Source organism: Lycorma delicatula, chromosome 4 (assembly GCF_047948215.1).
Source record: "Lycorma delicatula isolate Av1 chromosome 4, ASM4794821v1, whole genome shotgun sequence".
In the NCBI taxonomy this organism is placed as follows: Eukaryota; Metazoa; Arthropoda; class Insecta; order Hemiptera; family Fulgoridae; genus Lycorma; species Lycorma delicatula.
Window position 1 is genome coordinate 59379683 of NC_134458.1, and position 19322 is coordinate 59399004.

At 29.6% G+C, this 19322-nt stretch overlaps 1 protein-coding gene across 1 annotated transcript in view; it reads right to left on the reverse strand.

The window, feature by feature from the left end:
* Positions 1-19322, reverse strand: part of qsm (Zona pelucida superfamily protein qsm) — a 177960-nt gene that overhangs the window by 21883 nt on the left and 136755 nt on the right. The window contains exons 2-4 of the mRNA XM_075363055.1: positions 17375-17476; positions 7436-7539; positions 3603-3742 (exon numbers count right to left, since the gene is read on the reverse strand). Coding sequence (XP_075219170.1) covers positions 3603-3742; positions 7436-7539; positions 17375-17476 — 346 coding nt within the window. The remainder of the gene's footprint in view (positions 1-3602; positions 3743-7435; positions 7540-17374; positions 17477-19322) is intronic.

A 19322-nucleotide genomic window follows, 5' to 3' on the forward strand; every position in this document is an offset into this window, starting at 1 on the left:
AAAAGACCCCAGCTGACTTAAGCAAGGTAAGGGGACCTGACTCTTGTTTTGGTATGGGAGGCTATATACACAGTTTAGGACAGTACACTAGGTTAAATATCACAGGGCCACACTGGTAAACAATGGGATCTGCAGTTTGGCTCAGGGTTGATGTACTTCCTCATCTATGCGCATGTATTAAAAATTATAGAATTCTGCACAGTAAGGTAGAGGCTATGTGGGATGCCTAGGGCTTTTAGTGACTCGTGCAGAATGTTTCACATTTCACCTGATAATTATGTGCACATTTTCAGCTCATTCCGACCCCAGATTTCTCCGATCTTATTTCCCAACTACTAGTATTTTGAGATCTTTTCAGCGTGCTTCCTCTTCATAGTGGAGACCAGTGATATGGTTACTTCAGTAATCCAGATGATCCTACTCTGCATCATAAACCCAAAGATATCGGGGTGATTGTGTTCAACTGCCTTATCTGCAAGGACTGTAGTAGATCTTATAATGATAATCTTATAATTTTCTGATCTTTTATTTTGATCAAATTTGGAATTATACGGGTAATACGAGATGGTTTTGTGAAGGAATTCAAGATTCAGGGAGATCTTTTGGTGGAGATTTTCACGACTTTCTTGTGGCGAGGTGTGTACATTTCAGGACTAATACTTGGTAAACACAAATCGTGTACTCAATGGACTCATTCATCATCTCGTATAGATGGCAGAGGCAGTAATGCAGCATTCTTGACTATGTGCATCTGATAACTTAGCTTGCAGATAGCCATATCCCAGATTGCAAAAATGAGTAACTAGGTTTTGACAAACGGCCTGGTATTCTTGAGCCATGTGAAAATCATCATTGTCCAGCAGGGTCTAACAAACCTCTTGTGGAGCTTACTAGCTTACCATTTCTTTATCTTTGTTTCATCAGTTGGGGTATGTTTTGCAGGTTTATAGAACAGGTTAACAAAACAATTTTGTGATTTTTAAAAGTCAAAGAATATATAGGCTAAAAAAAAAAATAAATAGAAATATAGGTAACACTAAACTTTATTTCTAAAAATAAAAACTACATAAAACATTATGAGACATTTTTATTGTTGTAATATCCCTTTTTTTGTGTAAATAAAACTTTAAAAAATATAGTTGCAGTAAACATTTCAAGCATACACTTGTAAAAGTATACATTTAAAAAAATAAATCTCATTGTTTGATAAGATATTCTGTGAAAATTTTGAATGACAAGACATTTCACTAATTATTTTATGGGCTACATTTATGCTGTACTAAACATGGCATACAATATTTAATACTTTAAACAGAAAAATAAGGTTTATTTTCAAAGGAAAAGGATTATAAACATAGATTTTTTTTGGTAAAATTAAACCAAAATTAAATTTCTGAGTTAAAAGATTTTTTGTAGGTCATTGAATGGTAACACTGAAGAGAAATCATATCAGTTTAGGCCGATGAAACTAATTTTTTGTTTGTTTGGTAAACTTTGTATATAATTGCAACCGTAAGTGCTCTGATGTAGATGATATATAATATTTATTTCTGTTTTAGTGCAGCTCAATACAGCAACATTGTTCTTATTTCTATAGTATAAGTGATAACTAATGCCATAATAAAATTTTGTTTGTTTTGTTAATGTCAATACTATTTAATTATTAAAAGGTTCAAATCAAATACAGTAACAATAAAGTAAATTAAAATAGTAAAATAACATACAATAAAGTATTATTTAACTGACATAGTTGATTAACCTCACTGTTAGATAACTGATTTTTATGGATAATATATGTCAAAGGAGGAAGTTACAAACAATGTAAGGAAGATGCCCAAGACAGAGAAAAAAGAAAGATTTGTAGTTTATAGTTGTCAAGAAACAGAATACAAGAGGGAAAATTAAACTTGTGGTATGGCAAGACTAAAGACATTATTACTGAGTAATGTTAAAATATTGTGTAAAATAATTACTGTTTACTGTACTGTGTAAATTATTACTTAAAATAATACTGTTTCTATTATCCATTAAACTAACCTTAAAATAATACTAAGAATACATTCTTTATTCAATGGCTCTCCGCATAGTATTTTACAGTCAAACAATACACAGTGTCTTAATAAAAATTAAAATTAAATACACTACATCCTTAAGTTATGTGACACATGCTAAGTTAATGTGAGTTGTATTTAAAGAAATAATACTTAAAAAAGTTTGTTTCAAATTGCTTGGGGCTAGATTTTTTTTTGAATACACAATATTTTTTTATTGATGCATCCACTAAATACTCTTATAAAATATTTTCTCTAAGTTTCTTTAAGATTTTCCTTGTGAATGAATGCATAACAATTCCACATATTTATTCATATAAAGGACATACTTGAATAAAAATGTAATAAAGATACCTGTGTTTATTGACAAAATAACTCATATGAACAAAACATGTAAGCTAAATAAATATTACTGGTTAAGTCAGTTTTTAAAGTTAGTTTTAAAATTGTTGTTTAATAATTTTCACTCTCACTAGATGCATCATCTTTTTCATCTGAATTAAAATTTTTTTGTTTGACATCTGATGTAATCCAAATTATATGATGTATATCCTAAAACTCTTGACATATTTTATTTTATGTTGTTTTCACTCAGAAAATAAAATTAAAACCAGGTTATTTTAATTTTACTTGTTGGGATTAAACTGTAACTGTACATAAATATGATGCCATATTACACATTCCTGTTCAACATCGACTCCTTAATGCGTTCACCCTATTTTTCAATGATTATTTTCCTAAATAAAATGTGTAGTATATTACACAAATAAATAATGTATTTCATCCTATTTTCAGTACATAGCAGCAAAAATCCTCAATAATTTATGATACAAATAGTGTATTATAATACACTCTATTACAATTAGTTTAAGGAGTTTCTCAAGGAATGTACGTAGAACTGGTTCATATTACATATTTCCATTATTTTCATACTATTTTCCTGATCTGAAAATGAGATCAGTTCATTTATAAACAGTGATATTGAGAGATGATTGTTGTAACATTTTAAAAATATTTGAAAGCTTTTATATGTTTGTAAATGGATAATTGTCTATCCCTGAAAATAGAAAATACTTTCCAAGAACATTATGATAAAAAAAAACAAAAACAAAAAAAGCAGTATTTATGCTAAATATTTCAAATTAGAATAATATTTTCTGACATTCAAGAATTTTTTCTTTGTTAAATAACAATCTTTAATCACATCACTAATTTCCTAAGCACTGAAGAACAAGCACCAGCAGTGACTATGCAGAACTGTAGTCAGCCAGAATGGCTGAAGCAAGAAGTAAACAGCTGTGGTAAAAGGTCTACTCAGTTCAACTTCTATGACAACTGGATTGGTGAAGTATATCAGTTCAAAAAGATTATTAATATTCAAATTTGAATAGTATGGTGCACAAAATACATGATTTATTTTGAACTTTTAAAATGAATGATAACATTCAAAATAGTAAATAGAAAAATTTCAACGATTTTTAAAACTGAAGATTTAAAATTTCTATGATGAGAATTTTTAAATTCTTTTAAAAAGAAGTCATATCTACTGACTCAGGCTCTTGAAATCCAGCTGGCAGAACATTTCTACGGACAACAGTGTGATTACTTGGAAACAATATACATTTGACAGATAGCATCTGCTTCATGTTCTCAGATTCGACAATAATTTTGTGATAATAACTTCGTACACCCTGGAAAAAACCATATTACATGCAATTAATTTAAAATTATTTAATAATTTTCTGTTAAATAAAATATAAAATAATTTTGCATTCAAAGCAGAAGTATAAATAAAATGTTAACAGTCGATAAGCTCATCTCAAACCAGTGATCAAGAAATTGCACAGGACTGTATTATAATAAAATATAGTCTTATTCGATTTATTTTTATAACTGTAATTTCTTAGATTAACCATCAAACCTAGCTGGCCACAGAATATCTGTTCACCCTTACAGAATAATGGATGTCATGGAGTGTCCCAAGTAATCAAACAATATTTTTTATTTTTAACTGTCTGAATCCTTAGGGCAAAGGTTAATATACGTCAGGTATTTGAAGTAGTTAATCATAACATTTTGTAATTCTTTATTAAATACAGACTAAAACTGGTGTATTTATAGAATTATTACTTTTTTCTGCTACCAAACCTTCAAACTTTAGCTAGTTTAAACATTTTTTGTTGGAAAAAAGGAAATTATATCTTTATGTTTAACATGTTTAATTTGTGCTATTCTTTTGCCAAATTAACTCTTTTACTAATAAATTGTCATTTTTAAAGAAATAATTATTCTAATTAAACAAACTAACACTATAATGTACAAATCACTATAAGGAACAGGAGTTTTATATTAGAGTGAAACTTACTTATTTTTATCTGTAAAAAAATATATATTTGTGATTTTAGATGCTTTCAACATAAATAATATGAAATCTTCCTTATCTAACCACTCACTACAAAATAAATTTGTCTATACATGGTAAGGGACCAACAGCTCAGTGGAAAATTGATGGGTGATTTACAAATTTTGTGTCAGATACATTTCTTTTAATGTAAAGATCATATTCTATAATATAGGTTACTCGTATCTTTGCATGAAAAAAACTGTTTGGAAGAAAATAAAGGCTGTAATAAAGGTTACTTGTACCTTTATATAAACAAAAGTGTTTGGAAGAAAATAACGGCTATCAAATTTCATGAGTAAAATAGGTGGTGTAATAAGATCTGTTTTAAATATCAAAACACAATTTTAATTAATACTCTATTGAGAAAGAAACATTTTCAGCATACTCAGTGGGGTCACCCATTTTTTTTAGAAAAGGAAACATTTTCACTGTTTTTCACTGAAATATCCAGTTAGTTTTCTAAAAAATAAAAAATAACTTCCATTAAAGTGTACCAGTGAACAGTATACAATATCTCCGCATTAAAAAATTACAAAACTATGTTATAATTAAATTTTAAGACAATAGATAAAATTTCAACTTAAATAATCTTTTTACATAAAATTATCAACATCAGTTATGCTTTTATTAAATAACTAATTTAAATACAACTGAATTCTAGATATGGAAGAATACTTTCAGAAGATCTCTTTGGAACTGTATTCCACTTTCTTCATCTGCGATATTAGAGGTGTTATTGTTGCAAACATTGATTGTCTTGTGATGGTTAGGAAATCCATTAAATACTCGAGGTGGTTAAGCTTAACCTATCCACAGCATAGGTCAAATAGTATGTGTGATATTTGTTGAATCTGCTTTTGTCAAATTTAGTGCTAGTAAATTCAAAAATCTTTAACATATTTTGAGTTTGTAGAATTTATCAGCTACATATAAAATTCCCAAGATGTATTAAAAACTTTACATGTGTATGCAGGATATAAGAAGTTATTTACAAAAGTCAATTCAGTTACTGTGTATAGTGTTTGTATTTTTGTGTCTTTGGACTAAAAAGTCTTTCCGGCTGATACAAGATAGAGTTACTCCAGTTTAATTTGTTTACTCCGGGGTTACTATGTTTATTGATGGAGTCTAATAGGCGTATTTTGTTACTAAATCTTGGAGTAGTTCTTTCAGTCTGGTGTCAGACTTTTGTTTGATTACACTGGTCAACATGATTTTTGTTTCATGAGCACCAATAGATGTACTTAATGCATTTTTATCCTGCTTTCAAATATGTATTCAGAATTTCTCCATCACTCACAGTTTTTTGTTATTTTAATTTTTTAAATATTTTAAAATGTTTTTTTTTGTCCATTTCAAAATATGAACGTGATATTATCAATGATCTTATAACATCTTATAAAAATTTGGGTTGTAACATGTCCTTAAAAGTACACTTGCTGCATTTGTACCTAGATTTCTTCCTGGAAAATCTTGGCACAGTGAGTGATGAGCATGGGAAACAGTTTCATCAGGAGATTTCAGCTATGGAAAAGAGGTATCAAGGCAAATGGAATCCTATGTGCTCGCCAATTACTGTTGGACCATAAAGAGGGATGCTCCACTGGTGAAACAGAGCATAAAATCATCATTTCTTACATTCTAGGTGGGTCAAATGTTTGAATATTGTGTAGTTAAGAATGCAGAAAGTATTAAAATGCTTGAAATTATAAATGCCTTTTCTTGAAAACCTTGCATGAGAGGAAAAACTGATATCATATTTGAATTCAGGAGAAAAAATACTATCAGAATCACATATTTTTCTTCCTGAGACAAAAAAAAAATCTATTTTATTCCCAGTGTTATAGTTTTTATTATTTAGTAAGTCATGTACAATTATTTTTAAAATTAAAAATAAAGCCTAGTCAGCTTTGATAAAGGTCAGGTCATGCATGACTACTTTCTTTCTACTCTATATTGATAACTGTACAAACAGAAAAGTGTGTTTACAAAACACATCCAAAACATGTACTTGATATCAAACACGAATTTAAAATAATAATAGTTATAATATTCAAATAATAATAATACTATTATTATATGCATATAATAATATTATACACATTCACAATAATAATAATAATGTTAGCTATTAATCATTAAAGTGTTGAGCTAAATTTGTCCTTCACTGAATAAAACACAAAATCTAATGAACATACTAAATTAAGAATAATGTTTGTCTTAATTCTAAATTAAGACAAACTAAAATTGATCCTATACTGAAATATTAAACAATTATTAAAATAAAACAAAAAACAATATAAATATACAAATTACTAACATGAACAAACATCATCTCAACTACACCTTCTAGCAAACACATTCGCCTAATTACTATCATAACTGGTGCTAATTGCTATTTTCAACAAAGATACATCAGTGAATATAAACTTATTAATAACTAAAGATTAAATATTAATGATACAAAAAAAAAAAACAATTCTTCAGAATATTAAAAAAGAATATAACAATCACAAAAAATAATAATCCAAATTTTTAACAATTAATAGTTGCAATTATTAATTTAATAATTATTAATTTAATTATATTAATTTAATTATTAATAATAGTATAATTATTAATAATTATATTAATTTAATTATTAATTTAATAGTTGCAAATGTTAAATTTGAATGGTGTTAAAAAAATCTATATTTTTAACCATTATACTTAAAAGATAACTTTTATAAACTCACCCTGTTAATAATGAACTTTGAAGAAAATAATAAAAATAGTGTGCAAGGTTAATTAATTATTTTATTTATATTTTCCATCAACTTGCATTTATAAAGAAAGATAAATGCATTTTTGTTATAAGAATTTAATATAGTAGAATTAGTTTTCACTGAGTGAAATACATTAAACTATAGAGAATTTAATATGGTCAGTTAACTAATAAACTAAAACAACAAATGTACAATTTGACCCTTTAAATACTTACAGTTGCTTTATTTGTCAATCTAGTGACACCACATTGAAACACATCTGTTAGTGACAAATTAAAAGTGGCTAGCGAGCCTTCCACTTTTGGATGACAAGCAGGTTCTGAAAAAATAAATAATAAAGCTAGTTTTTCATTAGATTTCAGAAATATAAAAAATATTTAATTATTATTTTTAGTAATAACAGTTCCACTTTATTATTTTTCATGTTCATGAAATGGATGTCCAGTACTGGACAAAGATTAATTGAATTTTTCACCGTTTCATGAGGCATAAAATCCTATGCATGACAAAACTTGTTTTCATAAAAAAAAAACTTACATACATTCACTCTTTAGAATCAATTATGAGAAAATGAACTAATAAAACAGCAGTAGAATCTTGAATTAAAAACACCCTTTTATTGTTAAAAACTTTTGATTGAACTGGCTCGTTTTTCAAAAACTGATATCTATTTAATGCATATTTCAATGGAAAAATTAGCTGAATGCTCACAAGCTATTAAACATTTTTTAAATTTTATTACAGAATTAACCTCTGATTTTTTTTAAAAATAGTTATTAATTATTCATTTTGTTTAAATCTGAGTGCTAAGATCATCAGCTTAAAAATTGCTAACAGTAGATAGCTAACTGAATGTGAACTGGTTTTTGTATTATTAACATAGATAATCCAGGATAATGAAATTAATCATATGTTTTCAGCCAGATAGAACACCATAAAATTTTGCAGTTATCCTTGGGGTTAAAATACACAAATTGATTTTTTAGCTCTTTATATCAATTTCTTTGAATTTTGGCAACAAAAAAAAGTAAATCACTTTTTCTGCACTTTTTAGTTTGAGTTTTGGTTATATCTTATAAAATTTTAGCATTAGAACAATGAGATACCTTTTTCTGTAGAGTAAAAAATTTTTTTTTTTCTTAATTAAAATTGAATTCTCTTTCAGTTTTTATTCAGAACTAGTCACTCTTTTCTTTTTTTGTAGCAATGAAAAAAATCTATCCATCCCTCTTCTTATCCTTATACTCCTTTGGATCTTTAAACTCAATGGAAATTTTATAATCTCATACTTATCCCTAACTTACTGCTTTTAGACAGTAATCTTTATAAATTCAAATCTCCTATTCTATTTCTAGTTTTTCAAATCTCAACTTTTTTGAAGAAATATCACCATAATGTTTGATTGTATCTAAAAGTATTCCAAATTTAATTTGAAATTATTTTGATGAGTTGTAAACAAGAAATCAGTTTCCACTTTTCTTTGCTAAGGACATATAAAATAATTTGTATTACTCTAAAATCTCTTATATTTTATTACATTACTAGAAACTGGACTGGTTTGGTTACTATGAGGTAAGCTAATAATTTGTTAAAGTTCAGTTTGATTTTACATCAAAGATATAAAATGAAAATAATATAAGATATAAATATGTATATCAAATATAAATAAAGGTGGAGTAATTCCTATAAACTCATAAATTCCTATAAACCTTTTACTAAAAAATTTTAAATTTTAAGTAAAAGGTTTTCATTGCTTTTCTAAAATCTAGGGTATATTTACTGCCCAGATCAGTCAATATTGCCATGAAAATCACCTGATAAACAACACATTGTGTTTATGATTTTGAATTACTTCTTCTAAAATCATAATTAAATTATTTATAAAGACATACTAGTTACCAGGTATACCCTTATAATAAATATAACTTATCTATTTAGAACAATACGGTTTAATAATTTTTCATTTTAATTTTGAACACTACAAAAACTGAAACACCTCTGTTTTTAAACATATACAATATTTATCTACTAATTTATTTTATGGTGAGTTGTTACATAAAATCTGTCCATCTTTTAAATCATGCTCAATGAAAAACAATATCAACATCTAAATTTTATAAAAACAAATTTTTTTACTTTCTACACCCAATATTCTGATGCATAATTGTTATACAAGGACTAGAATTAATAAATTTCCCTATTTTATTTTCAAGCATAGAATTTCTTTCTTTGTCTGAAACTAATTACAGTGAAATATCACTGTTTACTTACTGTTAGTAGATTTGCATGATCAGTATAATAAAAATATCTGAAAATAAAGTTTATATATTTGTACTAAAATTTACTTTAAAAAGAAATTATTAAATCTGATTAAAACTGTTAAAAAACTGCTGAAAAATCAGGAGTTGATTGTGTATTTAAAAAAAAAATTAATCAGTGATAGCAATCTTTCATATTCAAATAGATTTGGCATGATTTCTTTAAACACAATTCACGTTTAACGTTAATTAATGATTATTAAGCCTTTTATTTGTGAAATTTCATGATATTTAGTTCTGGCTAATTGAAATAATTTGTAATAATAGTATTTATGAATAGATTTGTTTTGTTGATTAATTTTATAATGATAATAAGGAACTTAACTCTCATTATCATTAGTACTTTCAAGATTTATTAGATGATCATTTTTTCCTAGTTGTTCTATAAAAATGTATTTCCATTAATCACTTCATTTAAGGAGACATTCAAGTTTGAAGTTATTAAAAACATCAAAATTACTTTTTCAGTTTTTTCTTTAATAAGTTGTAGCAGTCACACCCAAGCAATTTTTTTTTCTATTTTGCTCTATATATGGGCACCAACTTCCAAGTTCATTAGTCCTCATCACACTTTAAAAAAAGAATAAAATTACTAGCAGGATCATCAGATGTAAGGGTGTATAAGGGCCCTTACATTTTAATAAAACACAAAAAAACATAAATGTAACATGAAACATTTAAACAAAACAGACACGTATAACACTCACAGCGTGTAATGGGTCCTGACATTTTCATAAAACATACAGTAAAATAAAATACACAAAAAATGTTGGACAATAGCATACAAATTTGAGAACTCTATGTTCAGGTGTAAAGTGCCTTTTGAAAGTGGATTCTCAGTCAAACATAACACATGCTAACTTTAACAAAGGCTAAATAAATGTGTTAGTACTTTACTGGCATGTAAGTAAGCAACTATTTTTATTTTTTGCCATTTTCTAACTCAGCAGCAATATTATTTCTTATTCTGTACCTCTTTCTGAGGTTTTCATATATTGTACATTCTTCCAGTAGGTGCTTAATTATGTAATAGTGGTTTATTACATACACTGCACATTGGTCTTTCTTCGCGAATAACAAATATGAATTTGTTATTCACATGTGACCCATTCTGAGTTTGGTCATTGCTACTTGTTCTTGGTGAGTTAGTTTCCAGCGCTTTTCTATTTATATGGAGTGATGTTAACTGCATTTAGTTTTGTGTTTAATCTTCTCCATTCATTACTCCATGTGGTTCTGATAATCATTGTTAGACAATTTGTAACATCTGCCACTCAAATAAGAATCATGTCCATATTCTCACAAATTGTTGCCATTCTGGTAGCTTTGTTTGCGCCAGAAACTTTCATTTCCTGAGGTTCCAGCATGTCATGGAGTCATATAAATATACATTACTGTACTATTCAGTTTAATACATATAGAAAGGATTGGCTATTTGTGATAAGGACATCTTTCTCAATCTTCTTGTTTCAAATAGCAGTTAGTGAGGCTAAAGAATTGCGACATATAAGCACTCTCTTATAAGCTCTCATATAAGCTCCTTGCTGAAATGTTTTGTTCAGCAAACAGCTAGCTGTACAGTAATGAGCTCTGCCATGTAAACACTTGCCATATCTGGTAGTTTCCATGAATGAGCTTCTCCATTTATGTATATAGAACATCCAACATCATATTCAGTTTTAGAACCATCAGTCAAAATTTTCATAATCCCTCATAGTTACTGATGATTATCGAAAATTCCTGTTGGATGTTCACTGCTGGTTTCTCTTATATTTTTTCATGCGAGAGGTGTAGTATTGTGCTTATCATAGATGGTAAAAAAGCCATGGAGGTATTTCTCTCGTAGAAATTGGTAATGTATCCAGCAAAGCAATTTCATGATTTGCTGCTAACTCACAATACTGCATTCCGGTTGTTCTGGAACAGGTAATGCGGTGTTCATATAAAGCAGCCAAAGGATTATTATTAAAAATTTCATAGTTTATTTGAGTAGGAAAGGCCCATATATCTGCTCTATATCTTAATAGTAAGACTATCTTCTATAATATAATGACATTATGCCGGCTTCAGACATTAAACTAGTCACCAGGCTTGTACGGAAAGTGTCAGTGTCATATCTAATTTCATTGTTATATATGACGTCTAACTTCCTTAGTTGCAACTTTCCAACAGATGAATATGCAATACACCCGTAATCGAGTTTCAGTTGAATTAATGAACTAAATTGAAAAATAATCGCGCAATGTCTCTTTTTCTGAGCCCTAATTCATGTTAGATAAACATCTAATGTTTAGAGCTTTCTTGCCTCTGAACTTAAATCCTGGATGTATAGTCCCCAATTAAGGGATTTATTTAATAATAGACCTAAAAAGTGTACATTATATTTGTACTGGATAGGGTGGTCATTAGTGGTCAATACAGGACTACGACGAGGAGAGCTCTTCCTACAAAAGTGTACACAGCCAGTTTTCTCTGGTGAAAATTTGAATCCATTATTCTTTGCAATTTCTTTGAGGGCATTTATCACTCATTACAATTTATGTCACCATAACTGTATTGTTACTGGCATACAAAATGCTTGTACTTGAAAAGTACGGTTGTTCATGTAGTTGCCAAGTAATACCGGTAAATTGCTGCAAATGACTCGTTCATGTACTTGAAGTATTATTCTATGACACCAAGTTATAATAAAAGCCTTTTGCTGATCAAAGAAGACGCCGAAACTGCATTTCCTAATGATGAAACTGTTGTATGTAGTATTTTCTAGATTACTCATTTGATCAGCAGTTCAATGGTGCTGTCTAAATACTACTTGATACACGAATAAAAGAACTTCTCTTTCTAAATCCAAACTAGTATTTATCATTTTTTCAAAGATTTTTCCGATAGCACAGATCAAGGAAATACGACAGTAACTATTGGGATCGGTCAGATTATTACATTTTTTTTGGAACTGGAACAATATATGCTTTCTTTTACTGCCGGGGGTACATTCTATTCCACCATATTTGATTGCATAATTCTGGCAATCAAGTTTTGTTGCATTGCTTACCTTTCTGATCATGATATAAGGTATTTTGTCTAGACCTGATGCTGTATTGCCTGTTTTCTCCAACGCGTTCATAAATTCATCTATTTCGAAAGTTTGCATAAAAAGTTAATTTGGGTTCCAAAATTTAGGTGGCCCTCAAGCTCTGTTTTTTTTATTTTTGAAGCATTAGTCATAATTAACCATTTACTGGCGTCTTCAAATTGATTGTCTAATAATTCAGCAATCTCATTTTGAGTATCTATTAAATCATCTTCATACTGAAGGCAAGTTATGGGAGTAAAGTTTGTAGACCTTCACTTTCTTCCAAATGTCTACTGCAGTTTTATTTTTGCTAATAGATGACACTATAGTTGCCAAGATTGTTTTTTTTTTTAATCAATCAAAAGTCTTTTTGCATACACCCTATATTTTTCAAAGCCAATTAAATTTTCCGATGCTGGACTTTCTTGAAAGTGATATATGTTTTTTTCTTCCTTTTTATCGCTTCACTAATTTCATCATTCCACCACGGAAGGAGTAGCTTGTTGAGTTTCCGAAACGTTCTGGGAATATATCTTGAGTCAAATATAGCACTGGTTTTAGCATCGACATCATTCTCGATAACTCCAGTTGTTTTGGGGAATATCATACTAGAGTGAAGCTCTTCTAATCTGCCTTATCAAACAACCATCTTTTTGAGATGAGATATAACTTTCTTGTAGCTTCAGTTATAGTTTGCACCAGAAAATGATCACTTCTGTGAAGATTTTGTAACACTTTAAAAGAATAATTCGGTACAATCGAAGCGCTTATAAAAGTTAAATCTATAATGATTCGTCTATCTGTCTCTTGTGTTAAGTAAGTTCCTGAGCTGTTGTTTAATATAACAAAATTAGAATCTAAAAGGAACTTTTCCAACTCTCTTCCTCTGTATCAGTTTGAACCGACCCCTAAATAGGGTTGTATGCATAAAGTTACTCATTAATAGTATGGGTGGGGGAAGCTGGGTAATTAAATGCATTATGTCATCCTCCTTTCAATCAAAATTCTGCAAGTATATGCTGAAGATACTGATCTGCAACAGATGCTTTTTCTGATTGCGACCGCTTGCAGATTTGTGTTTACTTGAACTGCTTTGGTGGTAGCTCTAGTCGACGTTAATATGGTTACACCACCTGTAACTCTTATATTTAGTGGTTGATCTTGCCAATAAAAATTAAATCTTTTTAAGTTGAAATTTACAATTCGGCAGAAATGTGTTTCTTGCAGACAAATAAAAATTAGGTCCACATCATATACCAAGCGTTGCAGCTCAAGGATGTCTGACAAACATTCATTGATGTTCCATTGATGAATTGACTCGTTTATATTAGACAGTTAATTTCAGGGTTTGCTCTTTGGCCAACCCTTTTTTCTCTTCTTTTCCATGAAAATATTTTTCTCTTTTTCTGCTTTGTGCTCTAAAATTATGTCATCGACCCTGTAGCTTTCAGCCTCCAGTTGAAGACCAGGCAGTCGAGGATGGGCATGACTCAGCACTCTATGTAGGCACCAATTCAGAGGCAGAAACAGAAGCAACACCCACATCAGGGGTCGCACTGGCTGCCACTTCAGAAAGGGGAGAACAGGCCCCCTTGTGTGGTTTTTACGGGTCTCTGTGGTTTTGGTTAGAAGACACCACAGAAGAACATGGCTTCAAAGTCTCCTTAGGGGTTCCAAAGCATTCTTAACAAATTCATACGTCAGACTACGTGGATGAACCTTAACCTTAAGTTTGTCTTCTTTTTTGTTCTGTTCTGATACGCTTTTATATTTACTTGTTAAATTTCCTGGTGGCTGTAACTTAGGCAATCTCATACCTTCCTTTTAAGGAAAAGATCTCATTTTATTATCGATTATTCTCCCCTGCTAACATTGGAGCAAGGTTACTGAGGAGCTGATCTGCATTAACTTGCGGTAGAAATAGCAGCTGCTGTCTTAGCATATTTTGTTGTTGCTTTAGGTTTACGGCTATATACAATCTTTTTAGTTTCAAAATATCTTATCTTCTGTAACGTTTTAACTTCCTGAACAGCTACTTCATCTTTGTGAACAGGACAATTTCTGGATTGATATGACTGCAGCTCTTTACAGTTAATGAAGACGGGAGGATCCTCACATGGCTGTCCTTCATGAGGTTCTTCACCACGCATATTTGCAGTCTCTCACATTTATCCATGGTGTGGTGAAATCACCTGAAGCATCGGATAGACTGCGGCACGAAAGCTTGCACATCAAGACAGTGTTTACCAGCATGCATTTTCACTGGCAAGGTAGGTCTATTGAAGGTGAGAGGACATGAGATACAGAAGGTAAAACTTCGGCATTCCTTCTCATTTTCAGCCTTTGGCACTCTATTACTCCCTGCGTAGACAATCCTCAATGATTTCTTGTTCAGAACCATTAAGTAAGTTTCAACAGACAATACCCTCTGATGTATTGAGAGTGCTGTGAGGATCAGCGCGTACAGAAAACTCACCTAATTTGCTTAAAGCAAGAATCTTCTGCTAGTGGATGTTGTTGGTTGTCTCGACTAAAGACCATTGAAATTTTTTTGTATTTCTTTTACTGGGCTATCAATGCAGTTAGTTATTTCACGAGCGATAAGAAAAGGACTTACCTTTGCAAAATTACCAACTTCTTCGTGATCACAAGGTACTTAAGTCTGGGTGTACTGCTCTTGAAAACAGTTCTCTGCAGACTCTTCACCTCATGTCGAAGTCTTCCTGATTTATCACTCTTCTTTCGTTTCATTTCCGGCGAAATGACTGGTTCTAAACGAGGGTGTTTAGTAAACCCTCTGCCACGATAGATTGTTCAATTTGCATGATGAGTTAATCGCTTCTGTAACAAGGCTTGCAGGCGAGGTATACTCCCACTTCAGAGCTATCAACCCTAGAGATCTGGTCCAGTACTCTGGTGGAGCTGGTGTACGTCCTGGCAGAGCACAGATGCGCAATATCTGCACTGACTCAAGGTTCCTACTCATTGAAGCTCTCAGGGCTCCCATGCGCTGAAAGTTTCCACATACCCTTACCCATGTAGTAAGGTACATGGATACCTTACTACATGCTTCCCATCATGGGGGTATGTGGATAACAAAAGGGTCTCTGTTACACTTGCTATCACATTGACCATGGTCGCCACATCACCAACTCTAAAAGTAGTGTAAGTCCATTTCCAAAATCATTTTGAACTGTGGATGATATGCAGGTGGCCGAAAAGTCCAGTCCTTATAGTGACCTGTAGATGGGAATCAGGTTAAATCAGGATGGAAAAGAAAGTTAACATTTCTGAGGAAGACACTCAGAGCTCTGTTAGCCAGCTATACATGTACTTATGTATAGCTGTTACTGCCCTGGATGTGAAATCATAGGGAGTATATTCCAAACATGGGGGTTATTTACTCCAGGGCCATATGTTGTTATTAACTTTTATACTTTTGTTATTTCATTGAATTTAGTCCAATTACAATGTTATATACAATGATTGATTTTATCCTTTTTAAGAACTGATTTAATTTCAATGTTATTAAAAGATTAAGTTATAAGAACATTTTTTCTTATTAATTACACTCTCCGGTGTTTTTTAATATTATCTTTAATAATTAATTCAGAAATTATGTTCCTGTTCTCTTTCTTATGTTTGGCATCTTCATTTTTGTGATTCAAACCTTCAATTTTAATAATTTCTTTTTGTGACTTCATCTCCTTCTTAGATTAAAACTTATTTCCTTATTTATTTGAGTATTTGTATATAACATACTATTTCAATTTTTTTGTTCATAAATCAATTTTTTAAATTAAATCAAATTAAGTCATTAAATAAATTAAAAAAAAAATTAATAATAGATTTTGCAATTTTTTTACAGTTTTAAATCTCAATAGGGATCATCTAAATGCTATTTACTTTGCACTAATAAATATTGTGGTTTATTATATGATAATTTTGTTCTGTTTTGCTCATTTTCTTGTCATGATGGTTAAATGTAGACATAATTTAAGTATAAATAATGTATTTTAAAACAAAAATAAGTAGAATTTAACTGAAAACTCAAAATATTCTCATTCAAGTTACAGAAATGGAGTGTGTTTATATACATTTAATCTCATTTCTCCATTCCATAACTCCACTCTACCTTTAAAAGAAAAAAAATTAATAAAAATTAAAATGATAAAATGTTATTTATTAATTTTATTCCTTAATTATATGTCTACATAATAACAGAAATGAAGTTAAAAATATATAAATAATGCATTGAAATATGGCGTTAGTTACCAAATGAAAACTAATATGCTGTGTTTTACAAACATGGCAATAATAATAATAAATTAACAATAAAAATTAAAAAAAAAATACTATACTGCCTTTTTAAATAGATATTTTAGAAGTATTCAAATTTTCAAAAATATTTTAATAGACATTTTTAAATAATCAAATTAACATACTAAAATAAAACTTTTTGCGCTTGTTATTTCAAAGAGTCTGGAGACAATGTATTAATTACAGTACAATAAGAAAAACTGATTATATGGCCAAGTAATTAAATATTTTATTTTAAGTCAAACTTCAGTAAAGTTCTTGATTATCACAAGAAGAAGCCTTGTGTTTGACTACATACATTAAAAATTCCAAAAGAATGATAGATTCCAGAAAATTATGTCGAATTGTTAGGAAAATTAATGTTCTGGGAAACTGAAATATTGTACCAAAAGTATATTTACATACCTGACAAAGCTATAATTTAAATTACATGAAATATTTACCTGGGTAATGTTTCAGATTTTCTAAGTAGATCTCTAACATATCATCAGTCTTTATCAGCTCTACAGTCATAGTTTCCTCTGTACATTTTACTTTGAACTGAACTGAAAAGAAATACAACAAAATTTCACATTATTATATTAATAACATTTTTTTATAATTGAAAACTAATTTTAAACAAGCATTTATAGTTTTTAAACATAGAATTACTGTTAATTTTTTTCTTCACAAAAAGTGACAAACAGAAATACAGGTTTAAAATATGCAGAAAACTAATAGCAACTTACACTCAGATTCTCAACCCTTCAAACCATGACCTCATGCAAATTTCAGGCTTTAAACTATGATTCCTAGAATTGTCAACACACCTACATCACCATTGCACAGAGATCAACTCAGTCCCATAAGATATTGACCACAGATAAATTAACATCACAAAATAGTTACCTACTCACTCAGACAGAAGAAAAAGAACAATAAAACAATATATACACCAAATAACATATACAGACAAAAAATATTTGGAAAAATCCTCAAAAAATAAAAATCTCAAGATATAAAATAAATTTCACAAAAGATAAAAAAAATCTCCCGCAGAATAAACTAAGAAATCACACTGTACTAAACTAAACTTCAATTCGCACAAAGTACTGCACAAAAGAAACAGCATGCAGTTTTAACCAAAGATACAATGGACATAAAAAGTCCGATGGATTAACTAGTTAAAAAACAAAACATTATCGATAATGTTTTAAACATATTTGTTGTATGTATACCCAAACTTGTATGTACACAAACAATCTTGTATATCCAAGACTGCTTTCAATAACAGATACAGATGTTAAGAAGATGTATCAACTAGATGTTAATGTTGTTGAAACAGAAAAGAAATGATTAGAGATCAAATAATTTGTGGAGGGGTGAACATATAGACAGTTTGATCTACAATTTTCATTGAAGTAAATCATATTAAAAAATACAAGAAAATGAAATAGGCAAATTAGTATTTTGTTAGATGCTGGGAAAGTTGTAATGCCCTAGGAGCTAGTCCTATGTTATAACTCAGGAAGCCCATAATGCCCTACATTTTGAGGAGTCTTATTTTATGTGTTGAAGAGAACATAATGACCTTAATAATTTCATAAACATGAAGGGCTACTTTCGGTATTATTTCAAATAATACATATTATTTGTAAATGTAATGTCATTTCCAGAGACGTTATGATTAATTATTACAACTATTATATTCACAAGCGATGACTGATCGGCAGTATTGTTGTATATCATGACATAATTATTATTTTATTTACTCTATTTATTAGTTTTAAATCTTATAGAATGATGAATATTTTAATGTATATAAATGAAAGTATCTATCTTTAGTATTAGTACTGGCTTTTGTCATCCATAAAGTATTACATTTATAACGCTCAACTAGTATTGAAATTTATAAATTTCTTGATAATACTTACGGCTAAAACAAACTGGGACTGATAATTTCTATCTATTCTGTCTGTCTCATCTGAACTGGCAGTACCTCTTTTTCATTTATTTATTTCAACACTCCCATGTTAAGGTTCAATGAAAATTTAAATAATTTGCAATTTTTAGCCTTTTCAATTGCTTCCTTTTCCTTTTATTTTTAGCTTCCTTTTCAATAAATTTTTAAACCTGCCATATATATTTTTTTTCATCTCAATTGAGATTTAATGCAGGAACCAAAACATATCACTTTAAGGTATACTGAACGATGAAAGAAACCAGGTGATCTGAAGACTGTAATACTTCATAAACATAAAAAAACTAGAATTATACTATTTTTTAATACCCAGAAAGTATTCAAAGGGACGAATGGAAATGAGAAATAAATAAAACCAATGGTGAAAATTCAGATCAGAGCAGATTGTGAGGGAGAGTAGAAGAAAGCTCCACATACTTTTACATAAAAAA